We start from the raw sequence: 22,387 nt of genomic DNA, 5'->3' as shown, positions 1-22,387 counted from the left end.
TACCCTCTCTTTCTATATTACCTACATATTCCTCTCTATAGGATTATTTGTATCAACCAATAAACACGCTTTGGTCTCTTGCATCTCTAAAAAGATATTCTCTCTTTACTTCCTAATGAGCATACAACAACTGGCTCATTACTCTCTTGCTTTATATAACTTGATGTTCCCAAGCTGCTACCTATCTGAACTGTTTTTATTGACTCTTCAGTCTATTTCAATTGATTTTCAACCTCTGTCATTCCACTGAAATCATTCTTGTCAACAACCTGCATGTTGTCAAATTCAAAAGACAATCTTTGGTGCTCATCATACTCAATTTTTCAATAGCATTCAATATTCTTTACTTTCCTTTTAAAGGACTTTCTTCTCATACTTCAGTCACTCTCAAGTATTTACTTATTCTTCTGGTCACTCATGAGCATGATTTGATAATACCTTGTATTGAACAGTTCATCAAATAATATAGATCTTTGGGACTATGTCACAAGTACTCTTGACTTTCTATATATTTTAAGTGATGTCTTCTACTTATGTTGCTTTAATATTCTTTATAATACCTACACGCTGATAGTTCCCTGATATCTAGGAACTTCAATTAACTTAACATATCCACCTACAAATCTCTAAGGCATCTGAAATTTATAACTTTAAAACTGAACTCTCAGCCAGGGACTGTAGCTCATGCCTGTAATCTGTGTACTTGGGGAAGCCAACATGGGGGGATTGCTTGAGCCCAGGAATTCGAGACAAGCCTGAGCAAGAGTGAGACCCCATCTCTACAGAAAGTAGAAAAGTTAGCCAAGTGTGATGGTGTGTGCCTGTAGTCCCACCTACTTGGGAGCTGAGGCAGGGGGATTGCTCAAGTCGGCGAGTTTGAGGTTGCAGTGAGCTATGATGACACCATAGCCCGGAAGATAGAGCAAGATCTTGTCTCAAAAACAAACAAACAAAAAAACCCAAAAACAAAAAAACTGAACTCTCAGTTTTTCTCTTCAAATTTCTGTATTTTCACACTGTCCAAAATATTAAAATTCTATCCATCCTCACATTGTTCAAACTCAGAAAATTGGGAATAATCCTTTATTCTTCCATTTTTCTTACTTCCCACATCAAATTTTCATTAAATACTGAAGATTTTATCTTCGAAACATATCTCAAATCTGCATAGTTAACTGCCAACACCATATTCCAAGACTCCATCATTTTCACCCAGACTATGAAGCAGCCTTCTAACTAACACTTATGTTTTCCTCAATCCATTAACCTAAAAAAGAAAGCATGATCTACTGAAAATATAAATTGGATCACATCACTTTCTTACAATTCTTTACAACTTCCCATCATAGGCAGGTGATTTAAATGAGTAAAGTAGCTTATGGATAAACATAGTGAATGACAGAGTCTTCCTAGCCTAGAGGGAGCAGCTGTCAATTGGTCTCAGTAGATGTTGCCATAAAGCAGTACAGGTGTAAGTTGCCAAATATAACATGGTAATACAACACTGTGTGTGTGTGTGTTAGAGAGAGAGATAGTTTTATTTTTATTTTTTTTGTTTTTTGTTTTTTTTTTTGAGACAGAGTCTCACTTTGTTGCCCAGGCTAGAGTGAGTGCCGTGGCATCAGCCTAGCTCACAGCAACCTCAAACTCCTGGGCTTTAAGCGATCCTACTGCCTCAGCCTCCCGAGTAGCTGGGACTACAGGCATGTGCCACCATGCCCGGCTAATTTTTTCTATATATATTTTAGTTGGCCAGATAATTTTATTTCTATTTTTAGTAGAGACGGGGTCTCGCTCAGGCTGGTCTTGAACTCCTGACCTCGAGCGATCCACCCGCCTCGGCCTCCCAGAGGGCTAGGATTACAGGCGTGAGCCACCGCGCCCGGCCTAGAGAGAGATAGTTTTAAATGTTGGCTTCCATTCTTTAAAAACACTGTGAGCTTAAAACAAAACATTTTCAGTAAACATCAGGCTGAATGGCTGTCAATTTACTTTCTCTGCAGAAGCGATCTCGTTTCTCCTTATTTCCTCAACTTCATTCTATGATGTTTTCCCATTTAGACTCTGTAACTAGGCTTCACTGGTCTATATATTCCTGGGACAGCTCATCAAGCTCTTCCTTAATGTAAGGCTGTCCCTTGCCTGCGGGCTAGATGCATATAATTCTTCCAATGTCAATGGGAGTAGGACCTTCTCAAATCAGGTGGCTTCCAATTTAAGAAAGAGAATAAAAGTATCTTTATTCTCTCTCATAAAATCTTGGTTTTAATTTTATTTTTGACTTCACAGTACTTTTCTAAATTTGTGATTACATCTGCATAGCTTGAAATCTACTGCACTTGAAGGTAATTTAACTCACTATTACATTATAATATTTTAAGTCTATTTCCAATAAATCATTAATATAATCTGCAAACAGTGTGATGAAGAAAATATTAATATTAATAATAATTGTCCTATATATAATATTTTAATAGCAGTTGGAATGAATACTTACTTTGTCACAAGCTTCATGATTACTACCATTTATGCAATATCTCAAATGACCCTCTCCTTGACCCAATAAGATAAGCATTGTTATCCTCAGTTTAGATCTGAGGAAATCAACTCTTGCAGAAGACAAGATAATTTATGTCAGGGATGTGATTTGAATGAAGTTTGTTTGACTTCAAAGCATAATGTAATATAGAGATTAAAAAGTCAGGTTTTGGAGTCCAGAAATCACAAATTCAAATTGAGGTTCCATCAAATTATTTAGCTAGGTAAACAGAGCTTCAGCTTCCTCATTTAAAACATAGGAATAAAATAGGAGGGAGGGAGGCAAAAGAGCAGGTTAGAAGAAGCCTGTACTTCTGGCTCTCAAGAAGAGGATCCAAGGTTGCGGGTAGGGGTTCACCCATCATGGACTGTCTTGGAGACAGCATTGTGAGTCACCAGAGAAGCCACAATAGACACCCAAAGTGAGGGAGAAAGAGGTAGGGTAATCCACTCCGCAAGATCAGAAGGTACTTGGGGGAAGTAATCACACTTAGGGAAGGCTTAAGGGAGAGATCCCTTGGATTCTGTGCTCTCCCAACTGACAATGAAACCTGAGCTGTGAGGGGGCTCCCTCACCACAGCAGGTCTGCAAACTGACTAAGGAGCTGCTTGGAAAATGCAACAGCATTGCATCAGAGAGTGGGCACAGTGGGGTCCTGCCAATATTCTGGTCCCAGATCACCGCAACAGACACCAAACTGTGTTCTCAGCCCCAAAGGGCCAGGTCTGCAGAGGGTCAGCTCCACTGCAGTCACAGCCACTCCAATGAAGCCACTCTCTACTACCCCTGCCAGGACAGAGAGGGAGCAGGGAGAGCAGGGACTGTCATGCACACTGTGACTAAGTGTAATGCATCCCTCCACCTGGCCCTACCTGACTTCAAATTATACTATAAGGCTACGGTAACCAAAATAGCATGGTACGAATATAAAGGTAGACACATAGCCCAACAGAACGAAATAGAGACCCCAGAAGTAAAACCATATAGGTATCATCAACTGATCTTCAACAAAGCAGATAACAGCGTATACAGGGTAAAGGAAGCCTCATTCAATAAATGGTGGATAGTCATGTGAAGAAAAATGAATAGAACCCCTATCTCTTGCCATAAACAAAAATTATTTTAAGAAGGGTAAAAAACATAAATGGAAGGCAAGAAACCATAAAAATTCTAAAGAAAACCTAGGAAAAACTCTTGTAGCCTTTGGCCTAGGCAAAAAAAAAATATATGACTAAGACCCCAAGTGCAAAAACAGCAACAACAAAAATAAGTGAATGGGGCTTAACTAATCAAAAAGTTTCTGCACAGCAAAGGAAATAATCAACAGAGTGAGTAGACAAACCACGGGAATGGGAGAAAATATTCACAAATTATACATTCAATAAGAGTCTAATATCCAGAATCTACAAAGAACTCAAACAATTCAACAGGAACAAAACAAACAACCCCATTAAAATGGGTAAAAGATACGATCAGAAGTTTTTAAAAGGATAGAAAAATGGCCTGCAATTGTATGAAAAAATGCTCAAAATTACTAACCATCAGGGAAATGCAAAATAAAACCACAATGAAATACCACCTTACCCCTGTCAGAATGGCCATTATTAAAAAGTCAAAAAACAATATATCCTGACATGGATGCAGAGAGATAGGAATGCTTATGCACTGTTTGTGGGTCTGCAAATAAGTACAACTTCTATGAAAAACAGTATGGAAAATCCTCAAAGAAATAAATGTGGACCTACCATTTGATCCAGCAATCCCACTCCTGGGTATCTACCCAGAGGAAAAGAACTCATTTTATAAAAAAGACACCTGCACTCAAATGTTTATAGCAGCACAACTCACAATTGCAAAGATATGAAACCAATCTAAGTGTATATCAATTTACGAGTGGAAAAAGAAAATGTGGTATATGTATATACACCATGGAGTTCTACTCAACCATAAAAAGGAATGAAATAATTTCGTTTGTAGCAACTTGGTTGGAACTGGAGACCATTATCCTAAATGAAGTATTTCAGGAAAAGAAAACCAAACACCGTATGTTCTCACTAATAACTGGGAGCTAAACAACAGGTACACATGGGCACAAAGAGTTATAAAAGACATTGGAAACCAAGAAGAGGGGAGGGTGAGAAGGGATGTTTGGGATGAAAACTAACCTATTGGCTACAATGAACACTATTCTGGAGACTGACACACCAAAAGCCCTGACTTAAGAAATATACAAAATATCTATGTAATCAAAATACTTGTACTCTCTTAATAATTTGAAATAAAAAAAATTAAAACAGGAATAAAATAAATACTTGTAGTGTTTTATAAGAAATACAGAAGACATGTAAGAAAATAATTACTTAGTAAACTTCTTATCATTATGTGGTTATGAAATACAATTGTAATCATTGAGGCTAAAAGATTTAGCTGATTTTGATAAAGTTACTTAATTTACTAGGATCCAAGTTTACCTAGATCCCAGGTCTTTGAATTTTTCTTTTGTGTGTTTCTTCAAATATTATTATCTATATTAAGTTCTGGGGGTGATTAAAGTTCTGTACATATTTTAGAATATTATAATACAACTATATTCATGTTAAAATAATATTGTTTTACATTCCAAGTACAGCAAAATATAATTTTAAGTTCTCCTGTAAGATTCATGGTGCAAAATTCCAATAGATCTATATTTTAAGAACTTAAGAACTTAAAGAACTTTTTTCCTTTATACAGATAATGTTTTAGAGTATCATTTTGTGCTTTATATAAACAACATGAAGAATTAAAAACTATAAATGTATAGTATATGTAACTATAAACATTGTCATCAATAATTTAAAAATACAATTTAATATAACATGCATACTGGGTAAAACTAAGTATTTGTGAATTTTATCTAAATTATTATTTAACATATTAATAGGATTTTTGTATATTTTTTGTAAAATGCTAAAATCAGAGGACTAATAGAAATTCTAAATTTTTTAAAAGCATTATTAGTCATGTAATTAAAATCTGCAACAGTATAATACATATATTCTCTCTATGTTGTTGGTAATGTTAATTTAAAATTAATAAAATATATACTAATTTTGTGATAGATTTAAAACATGTTCAAGTTATGATTACTTTTTAAACTTTTAAATTTTAATTATTATGGGTACATAACAATTGTATATATTTATAGGGTACATGTGATGTTTTGATATAGGCATATAATGTGAATTAATCAAATCAGGGTAATCGGAGTGTCCATTTCCTCAGCCATTTATCATTTTTTTGTGTTAGGAACATTCCAATTCCACATTTTTAGTTATTTTAAAATATACCCTAAGTTACTGTTGATTGTAGTCACTTTGTTGTGCTATCAAATATTGTTCATTCTATCTATCTATCTAACTATATTTTGGTACCCCTTAACTCTCCCCACCCTATCCCCCTCTCTGTACTACTCTTCCCAGCCTCTGGTGACCATCATTCTACTCTCTGTCTTCATGAGATCCTACTTGCCTGAGTTTTATCTTCTGGAACATGCAAATAAACCATATGGTATATTTTATTTACATGCTACAGAAGAGAAACTTCAGGCAAACAGGATTGAGTAACGTATCCAAGATCAGACAACCAAGAAATACGAGAATTTGAAATCAAACTCATTTTTTTAAAGTCTAAATCCCATGATTGTTCAATTGTTACATGACAAAAAATAATCATTAAACTCCAATAAAAGTGTCCTGATAAAGATAATATATAACTTAACTAGTCACTTTAAAGTATGAATATTATTAATAGTAACACATCATTGAAATCTAGCTGCCAAAGTCTGAAGTCACTGGATCTTCATCTCCCTATTATTAGCTATTTTAAAATGTAAATTAAAATAAACATTGACAAGATAAATAAAGAAATAAGCAATTTAAAATATTACCTAAAATCTGATCCAATTCTCTTCCCATTTTCTGGTTCTCCTGGATCTGGGCATAAATTGGAAGCTGTTTTAATACCGCCCTCATTTACTGTAACAGAAAGAAAAGAAAAAGAAACAAAAAACATATGATTAGAAAATCAAGGATGATATTAATTTAAAAACTTATATAAAATGTATGCTCATATTTTGTTGTTCTAATCTCTATCATTTAACCATAGAAAGCTAAAATACAATTTTATAATGTGATGATAAAAATAAAAGCTTTATTTTTCCTATTTATGAACCTATAAAAATAAATTTGATGTTCATATTCAATGATACACTATTCTGAATATTAAAATATTAATATCTAACACTTGACTTTTAGTTACTTTCAAATCGCAAAATTCCTGGAAACACATTCCCAGAGTATCAGTGCCCAAAGTTTCCATTAGTCATTGGCAGTACAGAAGTCAACCACCAGTTATGAGTATCATTAGAGTCCCTGTTATTTTTAACATTGCAATGAAAAATATGACCCTATGGAAAAAGTTTATTATTAACACATCTGTATTTGGTATATAACAAAGAAATTTGTCTGCCAATATTAAAGCAAAACAATGGTGCCAATTACTAAGCATGTCATTAAATTATTACATAATGCTGAAAGCCCAAATATTGGCTTTACCTTCAGGCAATATCCATGACTATATTTTACTTAATCATTGTACACATCTTCAACAGTGTCTTCAAGGTACTCAGTTAATAAAAGACGTATTAATTTTTTTTAGTGAATGTGATCACAGTGGATAACTAAATCCCCAAGATACATTTTTTAATGGGAAGATTATTTAAAAAGATAGTTCTGAAATATCTGAGTGATGTTGTTTTATAAATTCAATCTTATAGTGACCTGGAGAATAAATTCTATTGTCTTCCTCTTTATCAATTTATCTGCTCCTTTTAAGAAAAGAATAGTGCCTAAGTAGAGACTCCAGAGAGTAAAAAACCTTAACCCTGCAATGGTTTTTATCCTACGCTATGAGTTGGAATAACTATAGATAGATCCGTTTTTAAAGAATAAAGATGCCTACCTCTACTGCTAGATATTCTAATGAAATTAGTTTGGGGTAGGATCTTGAGCATTAGTTTTTGTATTTATTTTTTTAATAACTCTCAGGTGATTCTTATGTAAAGTCAAAGTTGAGAACCTCTGGACTTCCGGATTATTTCATTCAAATTGGTCACTGTGTTCACACTGATTCATCAGATAGGAGGATAGCTATCAAGTGATGGTCCAACAGTCGTGGGTGTGGTAAAATTATCACCTTCTCAATTAGATACATAATTTTGCATGTGTTTCCATCATTCTAAAACCAAATTACTTTCCTAAGTATCACTAACAATGTTCTTCTTGCCAACTTTATTACATGCTCACTAATTTAAAGCATGTGATATTTTTGCTTTTCTTGGTCCTCTAATTTGCTATTTAATTTATCTTTACCTTTCTGGGTTCTTTTTCTCACTCTCTTACTTGACTGATTAGACTATAGCAGACAAATTTAAAAACATTGAGCCATATCTCTCCATATTTATATTTCTGTTATGGTTTGAAAAAATTACCTATTTGCTAATGACTTGTGATCTATGGTTTTGTTATCTTTTGTAAGCTCCTTTCTTGCTCCTTCAATGACCTATTTTATTATCCACAAAAAATGTCCAGTGTCATCTCATCAATCTCCTTAAATTTGACCTAATAACTTTGATGCTTTTGTGACTCCATTATCTTCCATCTCCAATCCATCTTGAATATTAGAGGAGGGTTAAACTTCCTAAAACATAGTTTTTATTACTGCTCAAATCTCCAATGACTCTAGATTTTCTACTACATCAACTATATTTCTCACTAGTCACCAAGATGCACCCATCACCCAAGTCCAACTGCCTCTCCATTGTTCTGCAATTTTGCTGATCAGAAATGTTCACTCTGTGCATTTGCTTGTGTTTTCTCCATGTCTCCATGTCATCCTTTTCTTCTTTTTTAGTTATCAAAATCCTATCTAATATTCAAAACTCATCTCGAGATCAACCATACCCAAAATATAATCACTCATTTTTTCCATATTACTCCAATTCCTCTTTTTGTATAACTTAAGAGTATTTTATTTGGACAATTTTATATTTAATTTAAAATTAATCTATATTTAAACCCAGGCGATCTGATTCCAGAAATTCTACTTTTAACTCCTGAGCCCTATAGCCTGTCCACAAAGCTCATCAAAGCAGAAACTATGTCATTAATTATAATTACAAAACACCTTTCCAAACATTTTATCTTAAAATGCAAAGCACATTTATCATTTTGATCACTTTCACCAAATTAGTCCCATTTCTCATGATTTTAATTGTCAAGTTATTTCTGTCTGTTTAGAAGTATACCACTGTTTTTGGACATCTGCCATAGAGGAAAGACATCCCAATTTAAAATGTAAGGATAATGAGAGCAATTCTACATGGTACATGTATTTAATATTCTTTAATTATAAACGTTTAAAATAAAAATAAAAAAAGTATATTTTATTTCCTCTGATATTTAGATATTTCAAAAGTGCCCATAGCTAACTAATGCCAATCATTCAAATGAAATTAGTATTCATTCAATAAGCTGATTTCACTTCATAATGCCATTGAAGCAACTGGATAGATTCTTCACTTTTAATTCTATTAATTTGAATAGCAACTTGTATCATGGTAAGAACATGAATTCTTTTCAAATTTTTAATTACATGGGAAGGGTTCATAAGCATGTTTTCATAAGGTTTCTGATTTTATATAGCATATAATGTACCCTAAAAATAAGTGAATTCTGACTAAAATATACCTCCACATTGCCTCTTCTAGCTACTTGCATTGCCACCTTTCTCAAATTATTAAAATTCACATTTTTTAAATTTAGATTTTTAATTTTTATTATAACTTATTAAATTCAGTGCTTTTAGATCTTGTTTTGAACTGAAACATTATTGATGTAAAGAGTGTGCTGTTATTTTTTACTAACACACTTCATATTCTACAAAGAGCTGCCTCTTAACTCATTTAGCTGTCCAATAAAATGTTGGATCTTTGAGGGGTGAGACTATATTTTATTCATTCCTTTACCTTCTTAGTTTTGCATGGTGCTGGCATAGAGGAATTGTGGAATGAATGGATAATATTAATGAACAGAAGTATGAATTTGAAGAACAGGAAAGAAAAAGCCTCCCTCATTTATGGGAGGCTCAGAGTTTCCTACTATTTCTAGCCGCTCCCATCGCTGGCATCACCACCTGAGCTATCTTCTCCCTGCTTCCCCAACAATGGAAAAATTGTCTTCTATGGAACTGGTCCCTGGTGCCATAAAGGTTAGGGACCACTGATATAGAATATTAGTATAGAAGAGCCTAGTAGAAAAGTTAGTAAGACTATTAATTCATTAAGTTCAACATTTTAAAAATACAATTTTTTATTTAAAAAATTTAAAAAATATTTCTTTTTTCTTTTGTGGCAAAACTGTTTTTGAAAAATAACAAGGGGGAGGGTTAGATAGGGGCAATTTAGAGTTCAGGTAGTAAAGCTGAAAAAAAAATCTGAATCAGCCATTTAAGAAAACATTCTCCCCATGAACACTATTGGAGCTTCCTGAACCTCTTTTTAACTCATTTCTTAGTTAAAATGTAAAGGTGTCATTGTAGGAATATCTCTGCTTTAGCGATGTGTATATTGCATGTCTTCCATGATTATGCTCAATTTTGGCTGTGCCAGTAATAGAATTGACTGTTTATTCAAAGAACATCAGCTTGAGCATTTTTTTACATTTGAAAAATGAATGTCAGATAAAAATTATCTTCCACTTTATTTTGTCCTGTGTTAAATAGATGATTAATTAAAGAAGTGAAGATTTGAATGCTAATTTGACAATAGATATATATTAGGAATATAAATTAAAACAATATTAACTCTTTGCTACAAATAACCACGAAAGAATATAGTTTTGAACCAGTAAATACTTTAGAAACCAATTGAAGTAAAATAAAATTTAAAATACTGTTGGCTTGCCATTTTGTGATAATGAAAAATTTCCCATAAATATTTTCTTTTGATTGAAATGGGAATTATGTGTATTAAAAAATGAAAATGCAAGAGTATTTTTAAATTCTTTATATAAAACACAATGGATAATGAAACATTTGTTTTAAAATTATGAGGCATATTATTAACATTTTTTGTCTCATATAACTTTTTGCCTAACAATCTTAAAGCAAATATTTCTTAAATATAACATTCCTTTAAAAGTCAGAGTTGATTTTTTCAGATAGGCAGTTATGTCTAAATTCCCTTTTTGTTTGTCCCCATAACCCATGTAGAAGAACAATAAAAATAATACATATTTCCAATAAGGCACTATACCAACAAGTATGGAGAGTTATATCCATCTTATAATGCCTTGATTAATCCTATATTTCTTAGTATAAATAACCAAAATTTCTCAGAACATTTGGAAGTTTGAAGCATGTGGCATATAAAATAAAAAAGTGTGTAGACAAAATGAGAAAAGGAACAACCGGCTTTACCTCTTGCAATTCTACCTAGAATTCCATAACAAATATATTGGCCAAAGTATTGGAAAAAATATGTAGCAACCCTAACATTTAATTCTGCAAATATTTAACTTTTATTTCATGTTGACATGAAGAAATTTGATATATTGGAATCATCTCAAGTGGAAATTTTTTTATATTCATATTTTCTACTATAGGAAATGTCTTTCCAAAATGTATCAAATAATTAACCTGAGTCATATTGTAGCATTATTAATTTTCCTAAAAACTGACAGTATAAATCTTGAAAGTACATTTTTAACTCTCAAAAACATGAAGAAAGAATAATTATGCAAGCTAAATATTTTGAAATTAACTATTTAGTGTTTTCCAAACAGGTAACCCAGTTTGATCAATGATTTCCGAGAAATCAGATATTATATCATAAATGACTTGTTCGGAAGTTTCTAATCTACAACAGTGATATTGGGGATTTCTGCACACTGCTATTAATTTGTACTACAAAAATGCACAGTTCTGAAAAAAAATACCATGTTTATGGTAGTATAGAGGAATGCTCTAAATCTGAGATAATGGGATCAGCTTCAGATGATCTATAAAGCCTTGAATTTGTAATCAAAATTGTGTATTTCAGGTCATTTCATAAGATTTTTTTCAAAAGAGTGAATAACAATACTTTACAAAATACTATTGATTTCAAGAGTTTGGATAAGTTAACTGAAATTAGTATATTTTTTCTTAAGCGAAAATTTCTATTGTAAAAGGAACATTCCTTGGAAAAATATTTTTCTTGAAATTTAGATATATTCAAACAAGAATTTCTATAAGAAACCACCAATTTTGAGAATTTTACTTCACATCCTGGAATTACAAAACTTGAATGTCCTCAACACATGAGATCAGAAGAGAGTTTTTACATCTTGAAATATGAAATAAATTTGAGCAAAAATAATATGAGGCTGGAAGTTTACCATGTTAAGCCATTAACTCAATACACATTTAAATAAAATATTGAAGAATCATCATGCATGTTATATAGATATTAATGCAGTTAATTTGGTAAATACATGAACATTTTTATAAAACACACAAACAACACAGACACCACAAATTTCACTCTTGCACTAGAGAAAGTAACAAAAAAGAAGTACACTCACAGATAGAAAACTTGTTGCTGTTGTCTTTCCCTGGAAACAACTTAAATCCTCTAGATTTAAAATCTATGGCCTTTTTCACTAGTTAAGAAAACAAACAAAAACATGTATCAGGAAATACAACTTTAAAATGAAATTCAAGTTAACAAATTTTGTTAGCATGGAATTATGCAAGATAAAGAAATCACCTTCTCAAGCCTGATACAGGGTACCCAGAAGAATATTAAAAATAAAAATAAAGCAATATAATCACTTAGTAGTAAAATACTAAGCAGGGTAGAAGGACTTTGAATATTCTACAGGAAAAAAAATCTGCATAGACGTATAGATATATTAAAAAACTACCAAGAATTTATATAAAACCCAAATCTTAACACTTTATCATAAACCACTTAATATCATGAAATTTTATGGAATAAATTAAACTGGAAAAGTAAAAATGGTGGGACATTAGCATAGGAGGAAGAATTTGATGAACTTGTTTTATTGTTTTATTTTTTTTTTGTAAATAAAGCATCTAAAAATTTGGCCAATTTGAAATATTAGGATACATATAATAAAATAGAATAATTGGAAAAATTTAAAATAAATTTAAAAATATCTGCCACTAATCATTTCTATTCATTATCATTTCATTTGACACTATGATCGATGTCAGTCCATATTGTACGAAATGTATGAAAATGAATTACAATTATTTGGAGCCATATAATATATTTTGCTACTATTTTTGATCTTATGATATTGATTTTCAATATCATAATTGGACACTCTAAGAAGAAATAGATAAATATCAACACAATGGAGTAGGAAATATTTTTTAAATGAGATTTGTTAAACATACTTTTTCAGGTAATTGGGATGAAGGAAAATATGTATTATTTCCTTTTAAGTATACATTATTTGATTTACTGCAAGTGCTATGAATTTTTTTAAAAGTGATGTGATAGTTGATAAAACTACTTCATATAAATTTTTAAAGGATATCAAGTGAAATAAAGAAAATCTATTAATTGAAACCCCACTAATTAAAAAAAGTTAAACTATTCATCCTAATGAGCTATTTACATATCAATTATTTTCTTTTTAATTTTTTAATTTTTACAGAAACATAATAGTTGTATATATTTATGTGGTATATGTGATATTTTGATACAAACATACAATGTATAATGATCAAATCTGGGTAATTGGAATATCCATCACCTCAGATATTTATCACTTCTTTGTGTTGAGAACATTTCAAATTTTATCTTCCTGCTATTTTGAGATTTACAATAAATTATCGTTATGTATAGTCACCCTTATTGTGCTATCAAACACTAGAACTTATTCCTTCTATTTAACTGAATTTTTGTACCCTTTTACAAACCCCTCTTCATCACCCCTAGCCACTTCAGTTATTTTTTTTTTAAATGCTTAAACAAGAAAGCAAGGGATATATTTAACTTTTTCAATTATAACTTAGAATTATTTATATATTGCTTTTTATCAGGTTTATAGTGAAGGATGATAATGTTAAACACTTATGCAATTAGGTTTTGTTGGTGCCATAAATTAAAAAAAAAAATTGAACTTTGTTAGTTTAAGATAATCATTTCATTAATCCTAAACTGTTATTCTATCCAATTAGTTCAGATTATGGATATTTTATTGGTTTTTCAAACATTTAAGGTGATTTTTTTTTCACGTTAATACATTCAAAAGTAGAAAGGGCCTGATGGTTTACTGGACTATATAGTTATAAACTATCTATACACACTACATATATTTGAAAAAAGAAGAAAATGATCATTGGAAAAGGATGAGAGGCCCTATTCCTAGCAATCCCTAGCTGTGTGATTTTGGACAAAGATCTGACTTTTTACTTGTTCTTCTCTTAAAATAAGAATCTAAGACTAGGTGACCATTCACTCCATAGTTCCAAGATTCTTTATTTGTGTCCTTTTTTTTATAGGGAAAGAACAAGTATATCTCTTGCAAGTGATGCTTTTTGTTGTCATTCTCTTCCACCTCTACCCTCAGCCTCATGGTAACCTAAAGTGTAGTTCTGAAGTGTTCAACTACTCTAAATTTAGTTCTGTCACTTGTGAATTTTTCTGCTGTCTCAAAATACTTCTTAACAAAATTTGCATTTTCTATTTTGTGGTATAATTCTAGATTTTCTCATTCCAAACATGAATTATAAGTAGGAAACTACCTCTACTTTTCTCTGCATTATAAGATTTGACTTTTTAAATATTACAAATGAGTCTGAGATTTCATGGTAATTTTAACATAAATCTGGAATTCTAAAAGAGTAAAGAAAACTAAATAAAAATATTGTAAGACCAAAGAAGAAAATTGCACAAGAAGACTCTATGGGCCAAAGAGTTCGTGCTATAAACAATGTGCCACTAATTGTGTGTGTGTGTGTGTGTGTGTGTGTGTGTGTGTGAGAAGGGGTGGTGCATATGGAGGAAAGGTGAAGATTTATGTACATGCTTAGGTGTATATAGACTTAATTATTTAGTTGGATGAGGTAAGGGATAACACCTTAAGATAAAAACAAGTGAATGTTTGCAGCTAAGAGAATGTCACCTCGGGCCAAGAATTTTAAATACTTTCCTAGTTCTAAAAGAAACTAGCCTTCTTTCTTTCTTTCTTTTTTAAGCTCTATATCAATTTTTTTGCTTTTTAATTATTTTTTTATTTTTAATTATTATGAGTCCATAATATTTTTGAAAGTAAAAACTTATAATAATTGTAATATAGATATAGAAGACGAAAGGTCAGGGGGAAATCCATTTTAGGAGACAAAAAGTTGTGAATAGATAATAATATAAAGTTTAAATTGACAAAAATCTTTAAAGTATGTTAAACAGTAAACAAATATTTTGATGTTTATATATTTCTAAAAGGAAGAACACATATATCTCTTTATGAATACATCAGAAGAATGAATATTACAAGTAAGAATTATAAGACCTTGCTCTAAATCATGTATCAGTAATCATCACAAAAAATAAAAATATAAATTTTACTATTTATAAAAGGTACATGCAATAAATCTCAAAGTTTCAAGTAATGAGTGCTTCTAGTGACCATATTTAACATAGAAAATTAACTTGACTTTTTTTAATCAATGTGTTTCAGTAACATGTATGTAAAATTTATTTTATTATAAAGTCAAAGTTAAAATTCATTATGGTCTTTAATACAGGTTAGGAAAATGTTAACATAATGTGTTATTCCTGGCAATATCCATTCACTGTATGGAGAGCTCCTCAAAGGCAGGAAAAATAGTTTGTTCATGTTATACTTATATAAATATATAAATGAATAAATGCAATGTTGTTAATTCTAGGTTCTAACTAAAGGTATTTTGCTGGGATAATTTCCTTTATTGGTCATGAATTAGGAAGGAGGGTAGTGATAGAAGGGTGAATGTTCAAAAAGAAGAATTTTCATCCATAAAGCTATTTTTAAATACAGAAAAACAATGTATGGCCTAATAAATTTTGAAAGCATTAAATGCAAGATAAGTTACATATATATATAAAGATCCATTTTCATTGTTTTTTTTCATATACTAAATAATTTTTGAATATTTTAGTTCATTTTCATTACTTTTTCGGTTTGACTCTCATTTTTTAAGCATAATAGAAATATTTTATAATATGAGAAGTTCTGGTAAAAAGGAATATTAGGCCAGCAATCAAATCCATCTTAATTTTGTTGCAAGCCCTAGACAGTAGAAAAACCATTTTATTCCTGTAACCTTCATTAAAGCAGTTTTAAACCACTTAGTGGACTATGACTTTGGTATCTTCCAGTTCAATTATTGTTCTGTTATCTACAAAATCAATTTGAATTCTAAATGTCACTTAAAAACTTACAAAAAGAAAATAACATTGAATGTTACTTAAACCTCATCTAACTTTCATGTTAATCAGTTGAAATCACTTATTTGAAATGATTTAAATTACACTGCTTATAAAAATTAACCATATATTCACATATATAAATGATTACTTTGTTTCAGATACCAACTTTTTTGTGAAATAAGTGGTACTTGTCTTTATTGTTTATGTCTGAGAATCTTTGTAAGTGTAACTGGTGAACATGTGGTATTAGTGGGAGAAAATAGACTGGGAAGTAGTAGATTTAGTGTTGGTGCTGGTCTTTAATGTTAGGAAACTGATCATATTAAATAGATGTGATACAGGGAGTTCAAATATCAATTAAAAGTTTGGAAAAGATGACCTGTCGTAGGACCTTTCATCACTAAGTCATAAAACATTTCCTGGTTTCAAGGTCCTTATTTGAAGATTGATGAGCTCTTCAGTACATAATCTGAAAAGTTACATATTTACAATTTATGATACTATTTTATTGTTATGCATATATAGTGAAAACTCACAATATGCAAAACATTTATATTCCAGAAAAAAGAAATAGACATATTTAGTATTAGTAGAAAAGTTTTCCAATTATAAATAATTTACTTTCTTGCTTATATGGAGCATTCATAGAAGACAATGGCGTTATTTACTAAAGTTTATCAGAACATCCTGAAACCTCTCTCACTTTCTACTTAGATTATATGCTAATACAATAATGAAGATAAAATGAATGCAATATTCTAACTTTGTATTTATATTGATCTTCCAAGCTAGTAGCATTTACTTGATAATAAAGTATCTTGGAGTGGCAGTAGCTACATTATATTATAAATCCTCGATTCAATCAGCTCATGATAATTTTTTTGAAATGGAAAATAATTTCTTATGAGCAAGAAAGTAACTTGTATTTTACTGACTGATATGTTTGCTTTATTTCTGTTTCATTTTAACTTTTCAAGTGTACAGGAATGCCTTTCTCTTCCTTTTCTGTACTGTATTTGATGTGATAACAGCATGTGTAAATCTGCTCTTTATTTTGAATTAATTATAATCTTGTCTTTCACTTTATATTCAACAAATGAACTATACTAATAAGAAGATAATTTCTTTTATTTTTTTAATATTTAAAATAACTAACTTGTGTGTCTCTGTGTGTGTGTGTGTGTGTGTGTGTGTGTGTATTTGATCTTGAGACTATGGCTCATCTCACTATTGATGTCACTATTGACATTGACAGTAGATTTATTTGCATGGGTAATAAGACTAATCAGTCACTAAGAATTTTATTACAGAGTAAAATAATGTTAAAACACAGTGTGTTATTTCTGGCATTCTTCTCACCGGACTAGGAATTCGCAGTCGTGTGCTCTAGTCTCGTTACAAGAGACATGTTGATTAACTTCTCTTTTCAGTTCTAAGAGATTCATTAATTTATTCTAAATTATTTAGGAGTAGAATATGGACCAAAGGAAGAGAGAAAGGCTAATGTTATCAGAATTCACTATTCTACCCCAGAGGTTAAAATGTATTTAGTGGTTATAAAAGTATTTAACTGTGCTAAGAGGACAGATTTTGTTCATTTGTTTAAAAGTAAATAGTGGCTCCACATTACAGGTCTACAAACTTAAAATTTAACATTTTCTTCTGCATCATGTACTGGCTGAACAAAACACCTCTTCAGAACATATTTAGCATGGAGGCTGCTAATTGATGGCCCCTTCCATATAATTTTTCAAAGAAAAAAGATAAAAAAAATGTGCTGATACTAGAGTAAAAAACTAGACAATATTTCTACAATGACTGTTTTATCATCTTTCATATAAGGTTTACTGCTAGATTAATAATACAAATTTCTGTGAAAATAATATTTGCTGTATACATGATTCTGTAGCATAATATTTTATAAAAGTGATTAGAGGTATGCTGAAATTAGATCATGTTTCTGGATTATATAGAAAGAAGGTATAATAGAAAATTCAGCAACATACTACCAAGCGGCTCATGAATCTCTTTGAAAAATATTTTATTTAACAATATATTAAAAATAAGAAGATATACTTTGTATAAAGAGAAACAATAATGTTCACTTTTGATGAGAAAAGTAGTGTTGCAACTAAATATGTTGAAAAGCACAGAAAAATTCATTTGAAGAGATATACATATTAGGGGTATGGGATATCTAAGAGCTTTTCAAATTCAAAATCATGTAATTGGACTAATTAAATTTATTAAGAAATCCTATATATTCATTTTTATAATCACTACAAATCTTAACGTACTATCCATTTTAAAAATCACTAGAGATAAATAATATTTTTCAGATACCCCAATATTTTTTTAATCTTAAACTTCTATTTCTGCTACCATACTCATTTATGGCTAGCAGTTATTGTTGCCTATAGAATGTGTACATAAGTATAAAATGAATGTTATGCTCAATTTTTAGCTGAAAGAAAGTATATAATCACATATAGTACTATTTTTTTACGCCTGTGCTTAAATTCTACAATACATTCTAGAAACCAACATATAACAAGAGTCTTTAAATATTAGTTAATTGTACTAATGTTGTTATCATTTGTAATTTTAAGGTCTATTCTGTTTCAGAGGCCATTCTAATTGGTCATGAAATATATTAAATTTTTTGAACCATTTTCCATTATGTCTTTTTCATTGCGTAGAGATGATATACAAATTAAATTATCTACTTTCCCTGGATTTCCAACTTAAATTTAACTTTTTTATTCAAAGTTAGAAACCTCTCCAGATCTTTGATCAAAATATTAAGTTTAATAGAAATATATAGAAACATACTTATATATAATCATATTAGGTTATATGAACACATGAATAAATTATTGAACAATTTTAAGATACTACTGTACAGGCCCATATTCCATTTTACAAAAGATCCTGAAGCTATAAGTTCTCAACCTTGAAACAAGGTAGACCTGGAATTTAAATCTTGGCAATCTATATTTCAACCATTTTAGACTAAGAAATGTGTAAAATTTTTTCATTTGGGAAACTGAACAGTGGTCAGCATGAAAAGGAGACATCATGTTTTATAAAATCAACTTAATTTTCACAGGCATTATGGATTAAATTTTACTACTTTTTGTTTTGGAGATAGTGGACAGTCTATATAATTGGCTGAGAAATCATACAACTAATTATTGGATAAAGTCTCTAAAATTTGTATATGGGCTTTCCTCCTTTGTAGAAATGGAACAAATTCAGGAATCCCTAACACTTACGCAGATAACAGCAGATGTACCCACAATCCTTCGCGTAACGGGTCTTACAGTTATGGTGTGCTGTAAAATGTCAAGATTATATGAAAAATGTGGGATTTTTATATTGTTTAGAAAGTCTTATAACTGGCATAATGCAAGTCACCAGATGGGAAGAGTTACCATTGGTATGGTTCACAGATACTTTTAACACTTTAAAATTATCTTTTTTAAATTTAATTAAGTTTTTAATCCTTATTTTCTGACAGCTTCAAATGAATTAACTTTTTAAATTGTCTGTGGTCCTACAGTTAATATTAAGATCCACTCAATGTATGCATTTTCTTATGCCTTTTTTGTTTTGACATACCATATTCTGTAGAACACAAATGATTTTGTTTTGTTTATAATTTCTGTTGTCACTTAATAAATTAATTTTATCATAGATAATTTCACTATAAAATGTAACATGAAAAAGATAATATTTTCTTACTGAAGATGAAGTAATTTTACATCACATATTTGTTTTACATTCAACATCAGAGATCACTTATGTACAACGTAATGCCTTCTAAAATGAGATTAATTGGGAAAGAAGCAACTGCTTGAATAATAGTGACCAAAGTTAATGACTCCTTTAAGACTATGAGCAATGAATATATTCTTTCACTACAAATTTCATTACTACAGTGAATGATTTTAAATTATTTAAAAAAAGAAATGGGATTGTTTTAATAAGTAACAACATCCCTTCATCTCTGTGATTTCATATTATTACATTTTATTAATTTCTTCACTAGAAACCTCATATTAGCACCTGGATTTTGTTTAAAACAAACACAGATGGGCTCTGATAGCTGTATATATGCAGAGTTATTCTGCTAATTTCATGGCTATTCAAGATGGAAAGGCAGTCATCATAACCCATCTATGTTCCATGTGTCAATTTGCCTTTCCAGGTCCATTTTCCCCATTCTCCTCCTTGTTCTCTGCCCATAAGGTTGATCTAAATAGGCTACATTCTTGCTACACAAATTGAGGCATTACATTAGCAGAATTGGCATCGCCTGAGAGCTTGTTAGAAAAGCCAAAGTGTGAAGCACCACCCAAGACCTACTGAATTAGAATCTATGGTTTATCAAGATCCCCAGGTGATTCTTTTGAACATTCTACTTTTTGAAGTGCTAGACTGTATCAACAAACTCCCTTAACCTTTGGGAAATTCCAGCAGGAAGACAGAGAGAGGGAGGAAAGTGAGATCAGGATTTTTATTCCATAGGGTTCCTCACCACTTCATTGACTGGAGTTGGCTAGGATGTTTAATTACAACATGCTGATCCTTGCATGCCAGCCTGTGATATGACTCTGTCCAACATCTCACAGTCTTTATCCCAACAAATTAGGAATCATAACAGCCCAGCTGTTACTACCCTTTGTTAAAGCATGATCCCTCGTGGTTCCTTTATAGTCATTCATTTGGAAATAGTCCTTTTGTAAGTAAACTCTCCTTGCATTAGCCAATGGTCTATTGTTTCCCAATGGACTCTGATGGATATATCACTAGTACAGGGAAATCATTAGAGATTTGATTTTAAATATAGATTTCAAGCACCATATTCAGCACATCTCTCAATTTGTCTGTGACCACTGTAATACTCCAAAGGGCAATATCCAGGTAGAATTACTGATGACTGTTGCTCCTCATCCTATCATTGGTTGCTCACTTGTTTCTTAGAAAATGTTTTAAAGATCTAGACCACACAACTTATTCTTTTCTAGCAATTAAGTCCACAAGAAGCATAGAGAATTCACAGAGATAGAGTAGATAAAAAGAAATTTAAATGAGTTGGCTATATCGAAGTAGAAGAGTAACTGGCAAGAAAATATATGGAGCTAATAGCAATCTGAGATGAATTGAATACTACATATTACTTTCGTATAACTTATACATGAGATCAATATGAATGGTGCTAAATCAAGCTATATATACCTGTTTCCAATATTCTCTATCAATATTGCATTAAGCTATATATTTTATCCCCAAGGAAATTAACTACCTAAGAAAGTTAAAATTCTATGCTAATTGTTTTCTTAATTTATTTATCTTTACCTTAAAGGATTTTTATATAACTGGAGTATGATTTCTTCTTGTAAAGACTTCATAAAGGAACAGTATTATTTATTGGTGATGTGTCCAAAGCACTAGGTACTCTGTACATATTGTCTTATTGAGATCTAACTAAATATACATGCAACATTATTTCCCCTTTTTACAGATGTGGAAATGGAGAAGGGTTAAGTGGATTGCCTAAGGTCATACATATCTTCATTTATTTGACTCTGAAACTTCAATTCTAGCATTTACACCATCACCTGACTATGAATAACAGAATTCCATATATTCAATCAGAACTCTCAAGTGTATATCTTAGTAAACCACAAATAGATGGGATTCGTGTATCCTATCCTCACTTATTCTTTTTAATGTAAAGCTAATAATATTAAACTATAAATAATCAGTAATATCTGACTTTAAGTACATTTTAAATTAAGACGGAGTGGAAGTTTCATTTAATATTGAATAAAGACATTGATTATATGCTGATAGTGCCAAGTATAATCCCATGGCTTGAAGCCTCATAATACTTTATTTTAAAAGTGTGAACAGATGAATAAAAAAGGTGTAGCAGAAACCAACTGCTATATGAAATCCAAATCATCATCTAGTCTTTTTAGTAAAATCATCTTTGGCTGCATTCTTTTCTAATGAGGAAGTTCAGGAGAGTTGATAAAACTTATTTCTTCTTTAATGTAAACCTACTCAATGAAAAATCTCTATCTTTCTAGGAACTGAATGAAATTAATCTAGAAATTTCTATCACTTTAATCTCATTTGGTATTATGAAGTAATGCCATTTGAAGAATATTTTAAAGAAACAAAGATCAAACATCAACAGTAAAAAGCAATAGTCCATGATTTAGAATACAAATGATATAATTGCGAAGAGAAAAATATCCTATACAACGTACCCTAAACCTAACGCCATGCTGTTATTCCATATATTGAAGGTT

The 22,387-nt window shown here is 30.9% G+C and overlaps 1 protein-coding gene across 3 annotated transcripts in view; it reads right to left on the bottom strand.

Moving 5' to 3' along the window:
- The window catches only part of CSMD3 (CUB and Sushi multiple domains 3), a 1,082,068-nt gene that overhangs the window by 621,520 nt on the left and 438,161 nt on the right, over positions 1-22,387 (bottom strand). For 2 of the 3 annotated variants that reach the window (XM_045561854.1, XM_045561855.1), the window contains 2 exons: positions 12,202-12,279; positions 6,468-6,555 (listed from right to left, as the gene is read on the bottom strand). In XM_045561854.1, coding sequence (XP_045417810.1) covers positions 6,468-6,555; positions 12,202-12,279 — 166 coding nt within the window. The remainder of the gene's footprint in view (positions 1-6,467; positions 6,556-12,201; positions 12,280-22,387) is intronic. The other variant, XM_045561856.1, reaches the window with a different exon arrangement.

Source organism: Lemur catta, chromosome 9, assembly GCF_020740605.2.
Source record: "Lemur catta isolate mLemCat1 chromosome 9, mLemCat1.pri, whole genome shotgun sequence".
In the NCBI taxonomy this organism is placed as follows: Eukaryota; Metazoa; Chordata; class Mammalia; order Primates; family Lemuridae; genus Lemur; species Lemur catta.
This window is presented reverse-complemented; position numbering and strand designations above follow the sequence as displayed.